We start from the raw sequence: 22,941 nt of genomic DNA, 5'->3' as shown, positions 1-22,941 counted from the left end.
CCATTTCTGAAGAAGGGTCTAGGCCCGAAACGTCACCCTTCCTGCTCCTCTGATGCTGCTTGGCCTGCTGTGTTCATCCAGCTCTACACCTTGCTATCTCAGATTCTCCAGCATCTGCAGTTCCTACTACCTCTGTCTCCATTGAGTTGTTTAATTGTCCACCACCATTTACGACTAGATATAGCAGAATTGCAGAACTTCGATCTGATCTGTTGGTCACAGGATTGCTTAGTTCTATCACTTGCTGCTTGGCATGCAAGTAATTCTGTTTGGTAGCTTCACCAGGTTGATATGTCATTGTTTGTCTGGTGCTACCCTTGACATGTTCTCTTGAGCTCGCCATGAAAACAAAGTTGATTTTGATGGTAATAGGAGAGGTGCTAGATCATGAGGTTGCAGATTGTGTTGCAGCATGATTCTGCTGCTGCTGCTGATGGACATCTATGAGGCACTGTGGGTCAGTCTTAAGTGACTAGATCAGGTTTTAAGGCTGTCCCATTTAGTGTGGTGATAGTGCCATACAGCACAATGGAGGGTATTCTCAATGTAATAGCAGAATGTCGTCTCCACAAGGACTGTGCAGTGGTCACTCTTATTGATTGCTTATATGGCGGATTGGTAAGAATGAGGTCAAGTTGTTCTTTTGCCCTCTTAGATCCTGCAGACCCAGTCTAGCAGCTAGGTTCTTTAGGACCCAACCAGTTCCATCAGTAGTGCTGTTGCCAAGCCACTCTTGGTGATGGACATCCTCCCCTACTGTGGCCTACGTTCAACTCCCGACCACAACATTGTCTTGGGTTCTGAAGAGTCATATCAAACTCAAAATATTAACTTGTTTCTCTCTCCACAGATGCTGTCAAGTCTCTTCATCACTTTCTGTTTTTTATTATACAGCAATGTGGCTGACTCTTAACTGTCCTCCTGAGCATTTAGAGGTGGGAAATAAATGCTGGCTTAGCCAGTAACGCCCACGTATCAAGAATAAATATTTTAAAAGTCCACAAAAACTTGGGCTGGAATCTTCCGAACCCTGGACCAAATGGGCTACAGCTGGAAGGTTGGGAGAATCTTGTGAAAAGTTGAGCAGGGCCTTTTTCAATGTCTTTAGCAATGAGTTGCGTTTTCCTACTGAGTTCCAGATGTCAAGATGAAATTCTCACTAATGAGACAGTAGGACTATGGTAACCTTACCTTTGAACAGACAGCACTGATGAGAAGTGACTGAGGAAAATTCTGGGAGAAGTTGGCTCAGTCATCAGGACTGAGGAGGGAATCGCGGGCAAAGGCTTGGCTACTCAGCAACCAGGTTTGTAGATTGAATGAGTTGTGCCTGGAGAGAAAGATAAAGTACATACTTTTTGCAGTTGTAATCTGCTATGAGTAGAAAGTGGGAACAAGACCGGAGTTTGGTGACTAGTGGGTAAGGTTTTGTAATCAGTTCCTGGTTTGTTCACTGGCAGGAGAACTTGACCCTGTCGAATGCACTTCCTGCAATAGTGGGAAATCAGGGACACCAGTATCCATGGTGACTTCAGATACTGGAAGTGTGTTCACCTATGGCTCCTGGTTTACAGCATGGAGCACATGGACCTTTGGATGGACTCACTATGGAGCATCCGTGAGGCTGAAAAAGTTATGGGTAGCACATTTAGTGAGCTGGTCACATCACCAGTAAGGGAGGAGAGTTGGGTGACCACCAGGAAGATCAGAAGGCTTGGGCAGACAGTACAGGAGTCCCCTGTGACCATTTCCCCCTCAAACAGGTATACCCTTCTGGATACTATTGAGGGCGAATGGCCTCTCGGGGGAAAAGTATCAGTAACAGCCAGATCAGTGGCACCAATACTGGCGTCATTGTACAGCAGGGAGGGTCGAAGTGTAGGTGAGTGGTAGTGATAGGGGACTCTATAGTCAAGGGCACAGATAGGTATTTCCGTAGCTGCAAGTGAGATTCCAAGATGGTGTGTTGCCTCCCTGGTGCCAGGGTCAAGAATGCTCCTGATTGGGCTTAGGGTATTCTGAAGGAGGAGGGTCAGCAGCCAGAGGCTGTGGTCCATATTGGTACTAACAACATAGGCAGAAAGAGAGATGAGGTCTCACAAAGAGTGTTCAAGGAGTTAGAAAGGAAGTTGAAAAGCAAGACTGCTGGGCTGTAACCTTGGGATTCCTTCTTATGCCACATGCCAGTGGAGCTAGAAATCAGAATTTAGTACAGTTAAAGATGTGGCTAAAGAGCTGGTGATACAAGGGAGGCTTCAGGTATATGGATCATTGGGATGTCTGCTGGGGCAGGTAGGACCTGTACAAGAAGGACGAGTTGCACCTAAACTGGAGGAGCACCAGGATCCTGGTAGGGAGATTTACTAGTGCCACTTGGGAGGGTATAAACTAGTATGGCAGCAGGCAGGAACCAGAACAATAGATCAGCATGTAAAATGACCAAGGAGGAGTCTGAGCTAAAGCCAGTAAGATTAGGAGGAAGCTTAAACAGGGATGGGCTACTGAATAAAGCAGCATTGGTGGTCTGAGATGTATTAGGTTTAATGCAAGGGATATGACAGATAAGGCAATTAAACTTAGAGCTTGCACTGATACATATTACTGCAATGTCGTAGCTATTACAGAGAGTTTATCCATTCTATTCATGTGTCTCATAATTTTGCAGTCAGGGTCTTTTTCTGAGCGTAGAAATGTCAATTACAAGGGGACATAGTTTTCAAATAAAAGCGGATAAATTTAAAGAAGACATAGGCAAATTTTTTACACATAAGGGAAAAGTGACTGGAATGCACTGTTAGAGGAAGTGGTGGAGCTGGATACAAAGCAATGTTTTAAGAGGTATTTTGATAGATAGGGGAGGTGATTCGTGGTATTATCACTGGACTGTTAATCCATAGAACCAGATAACGTTCTGGGGACCTGGGTTCGAATCCCACCTCGGCAGATGGCGGAATTTGAATTCAATAAAATATCTGGAATTCAGAATCTAATGATGACCATGAATCCATTGTCAATTGTCAGACAAAACCATCTGGTTCATTAATGGCCTTTAGGGAAGGAAACTATCATCCTTACCTAGTCTGGCCTACATGTGACTCCAAACCCACAGCAATGTGGTTGACTCTTAACTGCCCTCTGGGCAATCAGGAACGGGCAATAAATGCTGCCTAGCCAGTGACGCCCTCATCCTGCAATTGAATAAAGAAAAAAAAAGGCAGGGAATAGAGCAATATGGGCTGCGTAGAGGCATAAGGTTTTTTCAGTTTAGACACACACAGCATTACCAAATGCACCCTATATCCATGGACACTGGCATCTGACTCATGCCAGCCTCTTCACATTGTTACACTTGAGAACACTTTGACTGAACCATGCCACCTGCTGGAGCAGGACCTGTGGATTGCCATCCTATTTCAGTGGGCATCTAAGTAATAGCTCAACTGACCTTTTACACGAATTGCATCTTCCAAGGAGCCACTGGAGACCTGTGTGGCATCTCAATCATCTGTCCATAAATGCATCAAAGCTGATTGATACCATTTGAGCAAAATCTCACTGCTTCATCTTGGAGAGGATTCTGAGAAGTAGTATTTATGATTATTTGGAAAAGCACAGTTTGATTAGAAATAGTCTGCATAGCTGTGATGGGCAGGTCATGCCTCACAAGCCTTATTGAATTCTTTGAGGATGTGACAAAACACATTGATGAAGGTACAACAGTGGATGTGGTGTATATGGATTTTAGCAAGGTGTTTGATAAGGTTCCACATGGTAGGTTCACACAAAGTAAGGGGGCATGGGATCCAAGGAAATTTGGCTGTCTGGATACAGAATTGGCTGTCCAATAGAAGACAGCGGGTGGTAGTTGATGGAAAGTAATCAGCCTGGAGCTCGGTGACCAGTAGTGTTCCGCAGGGATCTGTTCTGGGACCCCTGCTCTTTGTGATCTTTATAAATGACTTGGATGAGGAAGTGGAAGAGTGGGTTAGTAAATTTGCCAATGACATGAAGGTTGGTGGAGTTGTGGACAGCGTGGAGGGCTGTTGTAGGTTGCAATGGGACATTAACAGGATGCAGAGCTGGGCAAAGAAGTGGTAGATGGAATTCAACCCAGAAAAGTGTGAAGTGATTCATTTTGGAAGGTCGAATTTGAATGCAGAATACAGGGTTAATGGCAGGATTCTTGGCAGTGCGGAGGAACAGAGGGATCTTGGGGTCCACGTCCACAGATCCCTCAAAGTTGCCACCCAAGTTGATTAGGGTTGTTAAGAAGACATACAGTGTGTTGGCTTTCATTGGCAGAGGAACTGAGTTTTAAGAGCCACAAGGTTATGCTGCAACTTTATAAAACCCTGGTTAGACTACACTTGAAATATTGTCTTCAGTTTTGGATGCCTCATTATAGGAAGGCTGTGGAAGCTTTAGAGAGGGTGCAGAGGAGATTTACCAGGATGCTGCCTGGACTGGATGGCAGGTCTTATGAGGAACGGTTGAGGGAGCTAGGGCTTTTCTCATTGGAGCGAAAAAGAATGAGAGGTGACTTGATAAAGGTGTACAAGATGATGAAAGGTATAGATAGAGTGGATAGCCAGAGACTTTCTCCCAGGGCGGGAATGACTATTATGAGGGAGCATAATTTTAAGGTGATTGGAGGAAGGTATAGGAGAGATATCAGAGGTAGGTTCTTTACACAGAGAGTGGTGGGTGTGTGGAATGCACTGCCAGCAGTGGTAGTGGAGTCAGATACATTAGGGACATTTAAGCAACTCTTGGATAGGCACATGGATGATAGTAAAATGTAGGGTATGCAGGGTAGTTTGATCTTAATAGGATAATAGGTCAGCACAACATGGTGGGGCAAAGGGCCTGTAAAGTGCTGTACTGTTCTATGTTCAATGTTCTATGCAACCTCCTGACTGAGGGGAACTGTAGATACAATGTAGTCCATTCTTCATCCAGATGAAGTTTCACTGCTTGGGGCAATCTGGTATACTCCAGAGCATACTATATCATCTTAGCATGCTGTGTTCTACACAACTGGAGCAGGCAGTGAGGGAATATGGTGGAGGCTGATAAACTGGGGGAGTGGGAACAATCTTCTGAGAAGGGGGAGGATATGGGCATAGAGGCAAGAACAGCATTTGTGCATGACAGAGTGCAAAGCAGACAGGACTTGACTGACATCCTGTTTCAGTCGATGAGATCAGGGCACAGTGTTCATTCATTGCCTTTAAATTGTTGGTTTTTGACATGCAAGCAGTTTGTTTCTGTTCCAAGTTGCAAATGCAGCTTGGGTTTGTTTGACTTCTGTTCACTTTTGGGATTAGTAAACAAAAGTGTTTTTTGAGGGTGCCTAATTGTTTCTTTGTTCAGCAGGGGTCCATCACATACAATGAGAAGATGCTGGGCTACAGTAGGCTTTGGAGAGAGAGTTGTAAGATGGAATGTGGCTAAGGACATACAAGCTGTGTACCCTGACAATTAAACAGAAATAGATATAGGGTTGTACAGTTATATGTCTAAAGAAGTGTCAGCTGTACCACCTTTGTGGCATGTGAATTGTTGCTTTGCACCAGCTTTGCCTATAGGTTGCCAGTGAAGGCCAGCTCTGGGTTCTAGACTGGAAGGCTGGGGTTCAAAGATGGCACCTAGGCCAAGGATGCTGCCAGAAATGACAAGTAGGAAAATTGGGCTAGCGTCAGAGTAGAGGCATGTGGTAGGTAGTTAATCAGAATAGTTTGGGACAATAGTGAGAGAAATCCTCCACAAAACTTGATGGAAATGGTAAGATTCAGCCCTTGGGGGAGGTTGCCTGCCGACTCATATGGAACAAGGAGAAAAACTAATCTGCAAGTCTGGAGGAATAGAGCAGGGAGGATGAATACTCATTGGAAAGACCAGAGACTCAAGAAATTGTTGCTGTTGCTAATATGGTGGTGTATAGTTCTAAGACACTTGGTGAAAGGTATATTAAGTATATCTCTTCCATCTAGCCAGTTTATTCAATGAGTACCTACTTGAGCCAGGTTGACCAAGAAGGCAGCCAGGTCAATGCATGCTCTCGCTTGAGTGATCTCATCTCTCCCACACCAGTGCTGGGTGCAGCAAACTAGGCTGCCTTCCAGCATTTGCAGTCTATGGGGAACAAAGACAACCTCCATTAGAGTGAATGATTTCTGAAACCTCACCCTATTGGATTATAGGTAAATGGTGGCATGGAGGAGCTTATGTCACATTGCCACAAAATGGTAGGCACAGAACAACATTATGGCTATGACAACCCAGGTGGTACAAGTTTAAATACAATTTGACTAGCACCAGTATAAATGATGGCAAAACTGTTGTAAAACCTCAAGAGGCTGACGTCCTTTAGATATAGTGACAAGTCCTCCATTCATGGTTGGACTACACATGCCTTGGGCACTGCAAAATGTATTTTATAATTAAAGAACCCTAAAGTAGATCAGCTACTTGTAAAGAAGGTCCAACACCACCTTCTCAGGAAAATGTATCGATTTCTACCTAGCCACTTTAACCACATCCTGAGAACCAATAAAAAGGATTGTTCACTTTCAGTAAAGAGAGAAAAATCACTAGAGTAAACAAGAAAGAATTGACCACAGCCACCTAAAACCATTGGAAGTTACATGTATACAAACATTTTCCACTGACAGCAAGCTTTCTAATACTATATCCCCTGAGCTTTAAATGAACTACTAATGGTGATTGAATTTTATATTGTGTCTTTGGGACAACATTACAAAGTGCTTTTCCAGAGAATAATCCACCGAAATTGGCATCCTGCGAAAGAAGGCAATATTATGATGGTAACTAAAAGTTTGGCCAAATAAGTAAATTTTAAGAAATGTCCTTAAGAAGAAGCAAAGGTACAGAGTAAATTGCCCTTCAGAGAGAAGGCAATTCCAGCTTTTAGGGTCTGGGTGAGCAGTGACTTGATTGAAGTGAATCAGATTCTGAATGATCTTAGACAAGCCAAGCAATGGAAAGGATTTCTTGTGGGTGAGTCCACAAATAGAGGCCTTTATTTTTACAATTAGTGATTGCCCTTTAGGACAGAGAAGAGATTATTTTTTTAACTCTCAGAAGTTTGTGCAACTTTGGAACTCTCTACCTCAGAAGATGGTTGAAATGGGATCACTGAATTTTTTAAACTGGAGTTAGATAAATTCTTCTTAGGCAAAGGAATCAAAAGTCAATCAGGAATAGTTGGAAATGTGGAATCAATATACAACTAGCTCTGCCATAATTTCCGTGAATGATGTAGCAGGCTTGAGGGGTGAAATGGCCTACTCCTCCTCCTATTTTGTATGTGCCATAGTACAGCCACCAAAAGAGAACAAAGCTGAAGAAGAGCAGAGTTCTTGGAGGTCTGTAAGGCCAATTAGCAATTTGAATATAACAATGTGGCAATGTAACCATGGAGAGTAAAAGTGGAAAGGTAGGAGGGAGACGTGCAAGGAGATGGCTGCTATTAGACAGGAGACTCTATCGATATCCCTGGAGTAACGAGTAACTTTGGAAGAAGGGAGTAAGGCAACATGATGCTTGATGTAATTTAGCAAAATCTCATGATGATGGCTAAACCAGCTGGGAGCTGCACGCATCTGGCACTGCACTCCATAAATGTAAGGCAGTGAGCGCTGGGAGGCATACCAGTTTCGGAAGGAGTAAGCAATTTACTGGGATCAAGCTGAGGAGAGCAGATTGAAAGAGCAATAAGATTGAACAGATCAATTGTTGCCAAAGTACCATGGAGTACAGAGGGCTAAAGAAAGATGTTTGGGAGCTCCAAAGTTCTGTTTCATGTGGCTTAGAGGAGAGTTGTTTCCAAAGGCTGACACAGAAGGAATGAAAGTGATGAGGAATACAAGGAAGCAAAAGAGATAGCCTTGCCGGTGGTTGAGCCAATGGGAATAAAGAATGTGGTGTCGGGAGGGATTGGCTGTGAACAAGCTTAGAAGAGTTTATTTAAGAGCACGGTTAAAGGATGAGAGCTGGGCAATGAACGAGAGGGAAAGAAGTAAAGAAACGATGATGTGGAAATTGAAATCACTAAGGTTGAGATGTTGCTTACTGAAGAGGATGAGGAAGGAAAACAGTGAGAAAATCTCAGGAGTGGCAAATTTTCTGTGTGACTTGAACAGAAAATTCAAGCTTAGTAGAAAATAGATTTCAGAGAGATGTTGGAGGGGAAGAATAAAGTGAGATATTGAGATAAGGTGGAAGTGCCAGAAATGTAGTGGGCAGGCTAAAGACCAATTCACCACAGCAGGGAGGCTTTGGTAAGGTCCAAGTAATTATTGCCTGTGAGTCAAATTACCATCAAAGCCATGGTACCAATGCAACTATTCACATCAAGGTCATGGATGGTAAGGACCTTGTTTGCTTATGAAGTGACATTCTGAAGGGAAATACAGGGAGATATGGTGTTTGTTGGTCCTCAGGAAGAGTCCATGTTCTCAGCAGTGGGTGTGGTGAAAAGGATGAAATAATTTTCTGATTCAAAATAAATCTATTGTGCAGCTGTTCAAAATTTGTCTGTAGTTCCCTTTCTTTAAATGATTCATCGCACCAAATATGTTTATCAGCATCTGAATAATGATGAAATGAAAGTAAGGTCTCACCAGCATTCTCAAATACAATAAAGCTCTCCTTTTCTCTTTTAAGAATTGCAATTTTAAATAGATCTGAAGGATTTAAATAGTTACTTTCAAAATTGGACACAAATTGCTTATGATAACATATCTGAGCAAAAATCATTAAGTTATCAGACTATATACACAAATAGTTTAACATTTTCACAAGTATCACCTTAGAACATTCAACCAAGTGTTTGTAGGTGAAAGATTTCGTGATCTTTTAAAAATGTATTTCATAATAGATAGCATTGACAAAACCATGTTTCATACAAACATAATGGTAGACAATTATAGCTTCAATATTAAGCAGCTCTACTCAAACATGGTTCACATTATCTACTGTAAACATGATTTTTTTTAAAAATTGGCAATAATTGATATACATAGAGATGAATGCAACAATCATTGGAAGGAACAAGTAAGATCATAAATAATAATTAAAATATGGTTATTTAGACAATTCTAAACAACTTGTGATGTCAGAGAATCATAAAACAAAATCTGAAGCTAAAATAGAAAAATATTTTGTGATAAAATTACTATTGTAAATCATTATAATCAGCAAGTTGAGACACTGAGGTAAGGACCTGCCACCAGCTTCCTGCTTTTCCAGTGAAAAGTGGAACTGTCAGCTTTTCCTGCTCCTGAGTAATATTTTCAGTGGAAGATATAATTCTCAAGTCAATCTTCAGAAAACATTTCCAAAGGTTCCCTCCAAAAATCAACTCTCTATCTGCCACTGCTGTCCTGCAGAGCCATCACAAATTGCCATCATGATATATCCCTTGATGTCACCAGGATCTACCACTTGAAGACACTGTCCAGCTGACACTTGATATATGCAGTTATTTTTCTGCGAAAAAAATACTTAGAAGTCACTTTCCAAACTTAGTTTCATTAGCAATGACAGCATATTGTGAATAATAGAACAGTTCCATTGCTACACTACACATAAATACAGTATTTACTGCATTATGGATGCTATGTACAGTGCCTATCCTGAATATGGAACCGTCCAAAAGATCAAATGCAAATGCAAAAACACTTGCTAAAGTGTATGCTGAGAGACTGTTTCACCTGGCTGAAGCGTTCAGAACTAGGGGACCATAGCCATTTAAGATTGAGATGAGAAGAAATTTCTTTCCTCAAAGGGTTGTGAATATTTAGAATTCTCTACTCAAGATGGTTCTGGTGATCAGTTGATAAGTATATTCAAGACTGGGGGCTATAATCTTTTGGGTACTAAGACAAACAAGGAATATGAAAAGAAGGTGGAAAAGTGGATTTAAGGCAGAAGGTCAGCTATAGCCTTAAAGATCAAGGAGATCATCTTTGTGTTGAATCCCAGGAGATGAGAGAGATACTAAATGAATATTTCACATCAGTTTTTACTGTGGAGGAAGAACTGGAGTCCAGAGAATGCAGAGACATAAACTTTGATATTTTAAAAACAGTTCACATCACAGAAGAGGACGTTCAGGAGGTCTTAGAGAATATAAAGGTGGATAAATCTCCAGGACCTGATCTAATGTATCCCAGAATGTTGTGGGAAGTAAGGAGGAAATTATGAGACTCTATGCAGAAATACTTGCACTATTTATAACTACGGATGTGGTGCCTGATGACCGGAAGGTGGCTAATATTGTATCCTTGTTTAAGAAAGGTCATAAGGAGAAACCAGGGCGCTATAGACCTGTGAGTCTGACTTTGGTTGTGGGTAAATTGTTGGAGGTGATTTTATAAAAGATGGGATTTATGGATACTTGGAGAGGCAAAAATTGATTAGGGATAGTCAGCATAGCTTTGTGCAAGGAAAATCGTGTCTCAAAAACTTGATTGAGTTTTTTTGAGGAAGTTACCAAAAAGATTGATGATGGCAGAGCAGTAGACGTTGTTTATTTGGATTTTAGTAAAGCCTTTGACAAGGTTCTGCATGGTAGACTGATTAATAAAGTTAGGTCACATGGGATTCAGGGTGAGTTTGCCATTTGGATACATAATTGGCTTAATGGCAGCAGACAGAGAGTATTGCAGGGTTGCTTTTTGAACTGGATTCTTGTCGCTACTGGTGTTCCACAGGGATCAGTTCTGGGTCCTCTTTAGTTTGTCATTTACGTAACTGATTTGGATGAGAATACAGAAGGCATCATTAGTAAGTTTGTTGATGACACCAAAATTGGTGGCATTGTAGACAGTGAAGAAGGTTTTCTAAGAGTGCAATGGGATCTTGATCAAATGAATAAATGGGCTGAAAAATGACAAATGGAGTTCAATCTGGATAAAGGCATTTTGGTACAACAAACAAGGGTACGGCTTATACAATTAAATGTAGGGCCTTGAGTAGTGTTGTAGAACAGAGGGATCTAGGGATGCAGGTACAAAGTTCTTTAAAGTTTGCCTCACATACAGACAGGGTGATTAAAAACGCTTCAGGCATGCTTGCCTTCATTGCTCAGTCCTTTGAGTATAAGAGTTGGGACGTTATGTTGAGGTTATATAGGACATTGGTGAGGCCTCTTCTGGAATACTGTGTTCAGTTCTGTTCATCCAGGTTTGGGAAGGATATTATCAAGCTGGAGAAGGTTCAGAAGAGATTCACCAAGATGTTGTTGGGTATAGAAGGTTTGAGTTATAAAGAAAAGCTAGACAGGCTGGGACTTTATTCACTGGAGCATTGGAGGTTGAGAGGTGACCTGATAGAAGTACATAAAACAATGAGAGGTAAGTTAGAGTTGATAGTGGTTGACTTTTTCCTAAGATGAGGAATTCCAAAACTAGGGGGCACATTTTTAAGGTGAGAGGAGAGAGATTTAAAAAAGACGTATGAGGCAAATTTTTTACACAGAGGATGTTCACAAGTGGAATGAACTTCCTGAGGAAGTGGTGGATGCGGGTATAATTACAACATTTAAAAGACATTTGGATGGATATATAAATAGGAACGGTTTGGAGGGATATGGGCCAGGAGCAGGCAGGTGGGACTAGTTTAGTTTGGGATTATGTTCAGCATGGACTGGTTGGATCATTGTTTCCGTGCTGTATGGCTCTATGACTATAAATAGCAGATCAAGCTCTAGAGACACCATATGGTTTATGCCTGCTCCTTCTTATTTTTTGAAACAATTCTTTGAAAGAATTGGGAATACTAGTTCCTGCGCTGTGTGGTCTAGACAGTAATTCTAAATTCTTTTCCACTGCTAAATAAATTAATTTAAGTGCACTAAATGGCAAACCACGTATCTTTAGTTGATTGACTGGGTTGAATTTAGATATCCTGCACTGCTTTTGGTTTCAGAGGACTACTGCTTTTTGTGGAAGAGGGTAGTGGATTTTCTCCATCATCTGCCCTGTTATTTGTAAGTGCAGCAAGATTTAGCACTACCAGATCACTCAAAACCCCAAGAATATATGGTTGCCTCGAGTATGTCTCATTGTGGGGTGAGATTGGGGAGACCTGAAGTATGAACTAAATAATCTGTTTTGCTTTTAGTTCTGTAAGTACAACAGGTAAGCAACAACAGAGCAAGGAACTTATGGAAATTAGGAAGATTCATTTTAGAACCACAAAGGGAGAGTTCTGTCAAATTTCCTGCTTCCCACTTCGCTTGGTTGGGACAAAAAAATAAATGGTACAAATGTGCAAGCAGGCAGTCATTTGTAATTGAAAGGATACAGGGTCAGAAACTCAGGTAACAGTTGGGGAAGGGGCTGGAGTTTTTGTCAGTGAGGTGGTTGAGCAATAACGGCAATGATTCTAGCCATTTTGCTATCATCTGGAGCTAATGTTGAAAAACTGGGATATGAGAGAGATGAAGTCAGAGATTGCAAGAGATGAGAAAGAAAAACTACAGCAAAGTGGCTAGGAAAATAAAACTTAACATGATTGAACGGCAAAATCTTTTGTTATTTTTCATACATCTTGCAGTTCCCTGACATTATTGTACTCAAGTATCATCCAGAGATTTCTTAACATCCAATGGTGTAAAAAATTTTTTAAAACAGTTCAGATGAACGATCACCTAATTGGAAATGTTTTCAGTGACCTGCTGAGTTTGTTTTGATTTCAGACTTCTAGCAGAATTTTGTTTTTGTTTAAAGAAAAGTAGTTGTTAATGAGTTAGGCCTGTCTTTGGCCGTGCATTCAAGAATGTATCACAATCGGGCCAGTCTGATCAGTTTCAAACTACAACAGTCTTACCCCTAAAGTCCATTGTTGTGATCCTCCAGACCCGTGACATTTCATGAGACGCGGAGGATCTGACGAGCGAGTCTCTGCCACATCCAAGCAAAGAAGGTTGGCCAGAATCAGTTCATGTTCTTCATCATAAATCCAAATCTGTAAATATCACAGCAGTGATTGCAGGAAATGAAAAGTTAACATAGAGCATTGTTTTGAAATTTTGAGAGGAAAATAAACATTATATCTGACTTATAAATAAATTCTTAAAGTGCTTCTGTCTTAGTACACATTATCTATATAGAAATATCTTTTACATTGTTCTGTAGACAGCACTGGGGTTTTTTATTCAGAATTTCTTTTTTTTTGCTCCCTGCTAAATCATTTGCTTCTTCGTGTAGCTGCTCATCAGTGAGGACATACAGGATGGGATGTTGTCTGGTTACTATTAGCAATTGTATTCACGCACAGAGATTTCCTTGTCCCCACCCATTGCACCATCATTTACAAAAACAGAAATTTCTGGAGAAACTCAGCATCATTGTTGATTTGGTTCTGGCAGCAAGACAGAATGCTGGAGAATTGGCCTTAGCATATCCTTAAGAACATAAGGAACAGGAGCACATCATCTGGTCCTTCAAGCCTGCTCTGCCATTCAATGTGATCATGACTGATCTTGTGCTCTGAGTCCACTTTCCCACCCACTCCCATGTGCTTAGATTCCCTGAGAGACAAAAATCAACCTCAGCCATAAATATCAATGATGCAGGATATACAACCTTCTGGGTTAGAAAATATCAAAATTTCACAATGCTTTGAATGAAGAAATTCCTTGACATCTCAGTCCTAAATTATCAACCACTTATCACAAGACTGTGTTTCCCAGCCCCCTGAACTTGGGTTCAAGTACCACTCCAGGGCTAGAGGTAAAAAAAAATCAAGGCTGCCACTCCAATGCAGTGCTGAGGAACCAATGTTCTGTTTGGAGTGTTATTGCTTGGAAGGAACATTAAATAGAGGCCCCATCTGCCTGATGTGAAAGATTCCATGACATTATTTTGAGGAAAAGCAGTCTTCCATTCTTCCTGTGGCTTGGCCAAGATTATGGTAAGTGGAAGTCACTGCAGTCCCAAAGCTCTCAATAGTGAGACAGAACTGGCAGTAGGGTCACCATGCCTCAGGCAACGGCAAAGGTTGAGATGGAGAACTCTTCAAGGTGAGCTCAGCAGGTCGAGGAACTGAAATCGCTGAGGAAATCAGTCTGCGGCAAACCAGCTGTCTAGTTAACTGAGCCATCAAGTAACATCACAAAAAATAGATATCTAGTTATTATTGCATTGCTGTTTGTGAGAGATTGGAGAGTGCAAATTAGCTGCTATATTAGAACAGCAATAACACTTCCAAAAAAGTAGTTAACTGTCTGCAAAGCACTTTGTGAGGTGGAGTGGTCAAGAGAAGTATAAATGAAAGCCTTTATTTTCTTTGATGGTGTCTGTCAATAGCCAATTTGTGTACCAAAATAACAATCAACTTAACAGCAGGGACAGCAGTGAAAAGCTCAGCCACTCTTTTTAAACAACTGTAACTAAGTGGTAACTGTAATCTGTGTCAAAGTGGAAGACTGAAAATGCACGTATAAGGAAATAGGCAAGCAAACTTAGCCTTTTCAGAAGGTCATATTGTATCCACAGTGTCTTGAATCCTCTTTAATTTAGAACAACACCTTTTAATTGGAGATAATGCTACAAAAAGTGATTCCCTTATCTTAAAACCTAAAGGAAAATCTCTGGCAAATAAATCCAATATTCTAGGATGGTGACTTACTGAATTCTGCATATAATACTTCCACAGTTGCAAAGGATTGTAATCCTGGGGCTCCATGCAATACTTGATTATACTCTAGCAATGCAACAACAGCTATCAACGTCACCAACATCTCTGAAATTTATGTCTTGCCACAGTATAGCTGTGTATGGTAAGCAGTTCAAAGAGCATCATGTTACTCAGAGACATGTGGTGACACACAGCCCTGAGGCAGCTACTCAGTACAGAACACCATATCTAGATAGTTAAGTCCTCTGGCAATGTAGGAAATTGGAACAGGCGTAGGCCAGGTGCCCTTTGAAGATGCTCTGTCATTCAACTAGATCATTCCTCAACACTATTTTCCAGAACTATCATTACATCCCTTGATGTCTAATATTCAGAAATCTATCTACCCTGGTCCTAAATGCCCTATCCATTGTTCTGAACCTGTGTTCTCGTTCTAGACCCCACTCCTGGTCAGAAGATCCTTCCTGTATCAACACTGTTGAGGTCTGTAAGGTCACTTCTCATTCTCCTCAACTCTGGTGAATATGGGTCCATCTGCCCAATCTCTCCTCAAAGAACAATATCCTATCCCAGTAATCAGTCTGGTGAACCCTGGTTGCACTCTTACTATGGCAAATATATCCTTTCTTAGGTAAGTACCTGTACAGAATACTCCTGGCATAGTCTCACCAACATGCTATAGAATCCCAGCATGACATCTTTACTCTTGTATTTTAATCTTTTTGCAATAAAGGACAATATACCATTTGCTATCCTAAATGCTTGCTGTGCTTCAGTGATACATGAACAAGGAAATCCAGTTCTGTTTGGACAAGAACATTTCTCAGATTTCTCACAATTTAAGAAAAACAACTTTTCTGCTTTTCCTACTAAATGTAAATTTATCCATACTATATTCTATCTGCCATATTCATATCCACTTATTTAGCCTATCTAAATCCCCTACAAGTTTTTCTTTTGCATCCTCTTCACAACTCTCATTTGCACCCAGTCTTCTGATGTAAGTAAACTTGGAAAGATTACATTTGGTACTAAATAAGTGCTGCTAATAGAATTTATCAGCTATCTCCTGTCAAGCATTACTGACCACTCTTACAGAATCATACAATGATACAGCACAGAAAAGGGCATTTAGTCAGCTGTACTTGTGCTAGTAGGTGTTCTTCAGAAGACATCCCTCCTTTCTCTCACTTCTTCCACTCAAGGGCAGTGTATGTAAATCTGAGTGTGCCTTCTATTGTCATCCTTTAAATGGCTGCAGTGGTGCTTTGAAACACCTGTCGTCTGTGCAGGCTGGCACTTATTTACTGATTATGTACCATGACATTTATACCAGCTCCTGTCAGTCATCACAGACTATACACTTCGGAGACTTTACAGATGTCTCAGTTGCTGAAACTGAGCCAGTTGAATTATTTGTTAATTGGAAATGTCAATTATTTTCCCTTGAAAAGAACAGTCATTTCTTATCCTGCAAATATTACATTTCATTTGCTGAAATAAAGTTGTAGATTTGTTGATCTACTGAGGATTTCAATAGAGGAAACTTACCTGACTCCAGAATCAAAATCCCGGAATTTAATGTGAAACAAAAACTTCCAGAAGCTGCTTACCTGATCTAGATCTGTTAAGTCACATTCCTTGAGCACCACTATTCCTGCTTTCTGGCTGGGATGGTTCTGGGCACTGATACACTTGGCTGTCTGCAGGTGCCGTATCTGCAGAGATGGAGCAAGTTTGGTTACAACAGAAAATGATTTTTCAACATAACCGCCTTGTTACTCGTATTTTGCTCAATGCTTTAATATTCATAGAATTATACAGACTTTTCAGTTCTAAATCAAACCACTTGATCATTCACATATGCTGGTGCTTATCCTCCACATGTGCCTCTGCCCATCCTATTTCATATAACCTTATCTACATATTCTTCTATTGTTCTCCATGTACTTAACTAGATACCACTAAAATACAATTAGGTTCTTCTTCTTTCTTAGGTAGCCCCTCAGGATATAAGGTGACTTGCTTCTACTCTGGTTTGATGGGTTCAGAGATGGCTTACAAGTCCAATAAGTGATCTGCAGACTCTGCAATATGTAGGTGGGCGTGTGCTTGGCAGAGGAGAGTTCTCTCAATGTGTTTGCTGTCTATCCCAAAGTACTTTTACTGTATTGGTCAGTCACAAGCCAGGGTCTTCCACAAATCTGTTTGATCTATCCAAGGATGCTTTGATGACATCCCTATGGCATCTGTTATCCTCTTGAGTCTCCTGCTGTGACCAAATTCAGAGTAGAACAATTGCTTCATTTGGTGTCAGGCATAACCATGACACAATATGACATTCACCAAAGTTCTTCAGGCAGCACCACCAAATTTTTAACACTACCATCTGGAAAGACAAGGGCAGCAGATATAGGGAACACCACTACTTAGAGAAGAGTCATAGAGTCAAACATCATGGAAACAGGCCCTTTGGTTCAAACTGGTCCATGCTGACCATGGTGCCCACTCAGCTAGTTATAATTGCCTTGGTCCATATCCCTCTAAACCCTTCCCATCCATGTACCTATCCAAATGTTTTTTTTTAAATGTTGCTATTGTATCTGCCTCAACAACTTTCTCTGGGAGCCCATTCCATTTATGCACCACTTTCTGCATGAAGAAGTTGCCTCTCAGGTCCTGTTTAAATCTTTGCCCTCTCACCTTAACCCTATGCCCTCTGTTTTTCAATTCCCCATCCCTAAGAAAAAGACTATCTGCATTCATCCTATCTATGCCCCTCATGATTTTATACGCCTCAGTAAGGTCACCCCTCATTCTCCTACGTTCCAAGGAATAAAGTCCTATCCTGGCCTATATTCCTATACTTCCTGGCTCCACTCCAAGCTATTTACCATCCTGACATGAAAATATATTATCGTTCCTTCAGTTTCACTGGATCAAGATTCTGGAACTTCCTCTGCAACAGCATTTTTGAATACCTATACCAAATGCAGTGTAGCAGTTCAACAAGGTAGGTCACCAGAACCTTTTCAAGGACAATTAGGGATTGACAATGAACGATAGTCAAGCCAGAGAAAGCCACATTTAAAAAAGCCCCCTTCAACAAGGTGATTTTGAGTGATTGGTACATCAACACCGGACCCATACACTTGGGAGAGGATGTTGCTGTTGGACGGTTTCTTTTCCCACCGAATATGGAGAATCTTGTGAATGCAATGCTGTTGGTACTTCTCCACTGCCTGCTGTAGGTCATCCACGTCTCCAAAGCATATAGGAGCACAGGGATCATTGCTGCCCATTAAAGTCATGACTTTAGTCCTGGATTTGAGATCCTGGGTCTCAAATACTCTTCTCCTCAATGGTCAGAAGGCTAAGCTGGCACATTGGAGGTGATGAAGAAGTTACTACTGAGTGCGAACATAAGTATCACCTGCATTCTGAATTCTCTGAAGTCGAAGGGGCCTTGGATTGAACGGAGAATTTCTGACAATTTTCCATCTGGTATCTACATTATCTCCATTCCTGAGAGTAATTTTCAATTGGTGAAGTGAAGTATTTCCACTAGGGTAATTGAGAAAAGGGTTCTTACAATGACACAACCTTGTTTGACCCCAATTTGCATAGTTTGCGGTCATGCCATTAGTGGAGATCACAGCATGTACGTCATTGTGAAGTACAGATAGGACAATAACAAATTTGGGTGCAGGCAAATTTTAGGAAATTAATATGTTCAACAGTCTCTACAAGTTGTGGCAAGTTCCACATCGTAACCATATTCTGGACAAAGAGGTCTCTCTTGGGTTCCTTATTGGATTCATCCATTTAATAATTACATCCACTGGTTTTAGATTTGATCACAAGTGGAAACATATCTGTGTATCCTATCAAAATCTTTCAGTTTTCTCCTAATATCAAGAACTACTGTAATACATTCGGCCCATTGTGTCAGTGTTGACTTTCTGAATGAACATTTCACTTGGACCATAAGCTATAAGAGCAAAACTGAGCCAATGGGCCCATTGAGTCTACTCCACCATTCAATTACTTAATTCCACTCTCCTTCCTTCTCCCTACAATCCTACACATTTTTCCTTTACAACATTTAACTCCGTTTTGAATACTTCGAGCGAATCTATCTCCACTGCGCTTTCAAGCAGTGCATTCCAGACACTAATCACTCCCTGCGTGAAAAAGCTTTTTCTGATCCCTCATTATATCAAATCACTAAAAAATGAACAAAACGAGTCCCAGTGCAAAAATCATGACATTCTTAATTTTTGACATCCAACTACCAGATTAGTCTATACTTAAGCCTACATAGTAGCTCATCCCTTACAGTCAGTGTTTAACACAACTTAATATCCTCTCTCGAATTCCATAAATCTGAAACTTCAGCAGTACTCTCCTGTGTGGTACCTTGTCAATGGCTTTATAACAGTCTATCCACTCCATCCACTCTAATACCATGTCTACCGCCTCCTCAATTTGTCAAGCAGAATCATTCTTCCTGAAATTTGGTTTACTGCTTTTAATTACTGCAAAATAGTCCAGGTGAGCTATGTTAAAATTGGGGCATTATTAATGGCATCATCTTTGGGGCAGCACGGTGGCTCAGTGGTTAGCACTGCTGCCTCACAGCGACCCAGGTTCGATTCCACCCTTAGGCAACCATCTGCGCGGGTTTCCTCCCACAGTCCAAAGATGTGCAGGCTAGATGGATAGACCATGCTAAATTGCCCATAGTGTTCAGGGATGTGTAGATTAGGTGGGTTATAGGGGGATGGGTCTGGGTGGGATGCTCTGAGAGTTGGTGTGGACTTGTTGGGCCAAAGGGCCTGTTTCCACACTGTAGGGATTCTATTAAAGATTGCCAATTTTTTTCTTGTCAGAGATATAAACCAACAGTGGAGTTATAGGGTAATTACAATGCAGAAAGAGATCATTTGGCCCATCAGGCCTATGCTGGCTCCTCTGCAGAGAAATCTAGTCAATCCCATTCCACTGTAATACGTGCATAACCCTGCAAATTTATTTCCCTTAACTGCTCACCCAATTTCATTTTGAAACATTCACGTCTCTGCTTCCACCACCTTCCTAGACAGCAAGATCCAGGTTATGACCACTTCCACACATCACTCCCTGCATCACTTGCCAAAAACTTTAAATCTGTGTCCCCTAGTTCTTGTACAATCAGCTACTGAGATCATCTTTTCTTTGTCTATGGATATTCTGATGTTTTATGATGTATCCAGGGCTTATGAAAATAATGCAGAGTGACTTGTAAACATGGTATAGGAAAAGTTGGCAGAACATTACAAGCTAGATTAGAAATATAATGTAAATGTAGGAAATGTGTAACCTTTGATAAATTCTGACTCAGTGTCAATGTCTTTTGTTTGATGTAAGACCGTGGAAGCAAGCTTGTTGATGGATTTGTTTCTTGTGATATATCAATCCCCTTAGTATGCAATTCTGCAGTCTGGTGTCACTGCTGCAGCTTGAGATCAGATGGGCTTTTGATGCTACATGGGGTCAGAATGGAGCTATCACTGCTTTGGCTCCATTGTCATTTTTCAAAACATTCGAAACACTGTTTCTCAGAATTTTTTCTCATTATGATCCCTTTTCTTTGCTTGGAACTGGCAGAAGCAGGTGGGAAGGGTGGAAGGTGGGTACATGTGGGGGTAGGTAGGAAAAGGTTGACAGACTTGTGGCAGTGGACGATGGTTTGTGGGAAGTGGGTGAGAGACCTGCTAGTGTAGGAATTTGAGGAAGAGATTTTAACTAAAAGGTAGTTACCTTTCCACTAGGTTATTCAGGAGAGGATTCAGGCTTGAGCAAGGATGAGCAAGGTAAGTTACTTCCATCATGAATGGAATTGTGAGATTTTAAGGGACCAGCACTGGGTCACAGCTCCACAACAGCCGTTGCTGCCTTGGAGATCACAACTCCAAATTTTGGGAGTTGGATATCGTGATCTGTAGTTTAGGGGCCTCGGCGTATTTTGACATTAACTGTTCATGATCCCCATTGTTTAGGCCTCACTCCAACAGAGCTGCAACCGGTATAAGTGCAAATACATTTTCTCATTCCATATCTTATCATGAATGACATCCTAGCTGTATTTTGAACAGCCGTATACCAACTGTAAATGCTGTGAATGCAATACGGATAGGAAAGGTTTAGAGAGATAATGGGTTAAACACAGGAAAATGGGACTGTTTAGGAAACATGATCAGCATGGATGAGTTGGGCTGAAGGGCCTGTTTTCGTGCCGTATGACTCTATAACTCGAGTCCGGATCATTTCTTAGCAAGTTTGGGCATAAACAGCTAGTAAAGACTTTTTGGTTACATTCTAATGGTTTGAAAGAGTATTGCTAATATTAACTTTCTTGATGCCTATCAAATCAAATGTAAGGCTATCACACTTTGCTGCAAATGAGAAAACAATCCTAAAAAAAGACAGAAAGTCAATCATTTTTCTGATCTGCACCAGGAATTTACAAATTTAAATAACTAATTAATTGGACTGGGGTATTGAGACTTCTTTACCAGACAGAGCAGTCAGCCTCAAAGGGACAGTCTAGGTTAGCAGTTAAGCATCACAACACTTTGAATCAGCAAGCAGTGCCACAGGAGATCTGAAAGTTCATTTAAAATGCCTCATCTTTTTTTTTAAAGATTTGAATCTAAATAACCTAAGTGCCTTTTTTCAAACAGCAGATAAAGCAATTTCACACAAAGGTCATGAGTAATACATTGAGTATGAGATCTATTTGAGTGCAATATATATGAACTTTAAAAAATAATTTTTCCTTTCTATCTTGCCAACCCTCCTCTTCATAATAGCTTTTGATACAGACACATGGTTAAAAACATGGGGATTGCAGTATCTGAGCAGCTGGCTTACACATGGATAACAGAAACACCAGCAAAATGTTGCAGCCACAGTGCTAAAAGATTTACATACGTTTGAGTGTTGGGTAGGATTAAGGAACAGTGAAAAATTACTCAGGGAATACAGCAGGAGCAAATATTTTAATTAAGCTAAAGGTTACTTACTTCTCTGCAAAACAGTGTAGCAATTTTATGTCTCACGGGTTCTAAATTAATTGGAATCTCATTACAGCAAATTAACTGTTCTTCAGTTATATTGATTCATGGAAAGATGCGGAAAAGAATATTTGCAAATATAATATAGAACAGTGAACAATACAGCACAGGAACAGGCCCTTCAACCCACCATATCTGTGCCAACTATGATGCTATTCCAAAATAATCCCATTTGCTTGCATATGGTCCACATCCCTCCATTTCCTCCCTATTCATGTGTCTGACCAAATGCCTCTTAAACTTTGCTAATGTATCTGCTTCTAACATCTCCGCTCCCCCCCACCCCCACAGCAGCACATTCCCAGGCATCTACTACCCTCTGTGTAAAAAAAACTTGCCTTACACGTGTTCTTTAAACATCCTCCCTCTCACCTTAAACCTATGCCCCCTAGTATTTGATATTTCCACACTGACACTTCTATCAGGTCACACTCAGCCTCTGACACTCGAGCGAAAACAATCCAAGATTGTTCAACCTCTCCTTATAGCTAATTCACTCTAATCCAGGCAATATTCTGATAAAGAGATAGTAAGAACTGCAGATGCTGGAGAATCTGAGATAACAAGGTGTAGAGCTGGATGAACACAGCAGGCCAAGCAGCATCAGAGGAGCAGGAGGGCTGATGTTTCGGGCCGAGACCCTTCTTCAGAAATGGGGGAGGGGAAGGGGGTTCTGAAATAAATAGGGAGAGAGGGGGAGGCGGATAGAAGATGGATAGAGGAGAAGATAGGTGGAGAGGAGACAGACAGATCAAAGAGGCAGGGACGGAGCCAGTAAAGGTGAGTGTAGATGGGGACGGAGGGAGGAGATAGGTCAGTCCAGGGAGGACAGACAGGTCAAGGGGGCAGGATGAGGTTAGTAGGTAGGAGATGGGGGTGGGGCTTGAGGTGGGAGGAGGGGATAGGTGGGAGGAAGGACAGGTTAGGGAGGCAGGGACGAGCTGTGCTGGTTTTGGGATGCGGTAGGGGGAGGGGAGATTTTGAAGCTTGTGAAGTCCACATTGGGCTACAGGGTTCCCAAGCGGAATATGAGTTGCTGTTCCGGCAACCTTCGGGTAGCATCGTTGTGGCACTGCAGGAGGCCCAGGATGGACATGTCGTCTGCAGAATGGGAGGGGGAGTTGAAATGGTTCGCGACTGGGAGGTGCAGTTG

At 41.3% G+C, this 22,941-nt stretch overlaps 1 protein-coding gene across 2 annotated transcripts in view; it reads right to left on the bottom strand.

The window, feature by feature from the left end:
• Positions 1-8,674: 8,674 nt before the first annotated feature.
• Positions 8,675-22,941, bottom strand: part of LOC109921688 (polypeptide N-acetylgalactosaminyltransferase 11-like) — a 90,713-nt gene continuing 76,446 nt past the window's right edge. For both annotated transcript variants that reach the window (XM_048617626.1, XM_048617618.1), the window contains 3 exons: positions 16,284-16,388; positions 12,859-12,996; positions 8,675-9,513 (listed from right to left, as the gene is read on the bottom strand). In XM_048617626.1, coding sequence (XP_048473583.1) covers positions 9,382-9,513; positions 12,859-12,996; positions 16,284-16,388 — 375 coding nt within the window. In that variant the 3' untranslated portion in view covers positions 8,675-9,381. The remainder of the gene's footprint in view (positions 9,514-12,858; positions 12,997-16,283; positions 16,389-22,941) is intronic.

Source organism: Rhincodon typus, chromosome 2, assembly GCF_021869965.1.
Source record: "Rhincodon typus isolate 14 chromosome 2, sRhiTyp1.1, whole genome shotgun sequence".
Taxonomy (NCBI): domain Eukaryota; kingdom Metazoa; phylum Chordata; class Chondrichthyes; order Orectolobiformes; family Rhincodontidae; genus Rhincodon; species Rhincodon typus.
This window is presented reverse-complemented; position numbering and strand designations above follow the sequence as displayed.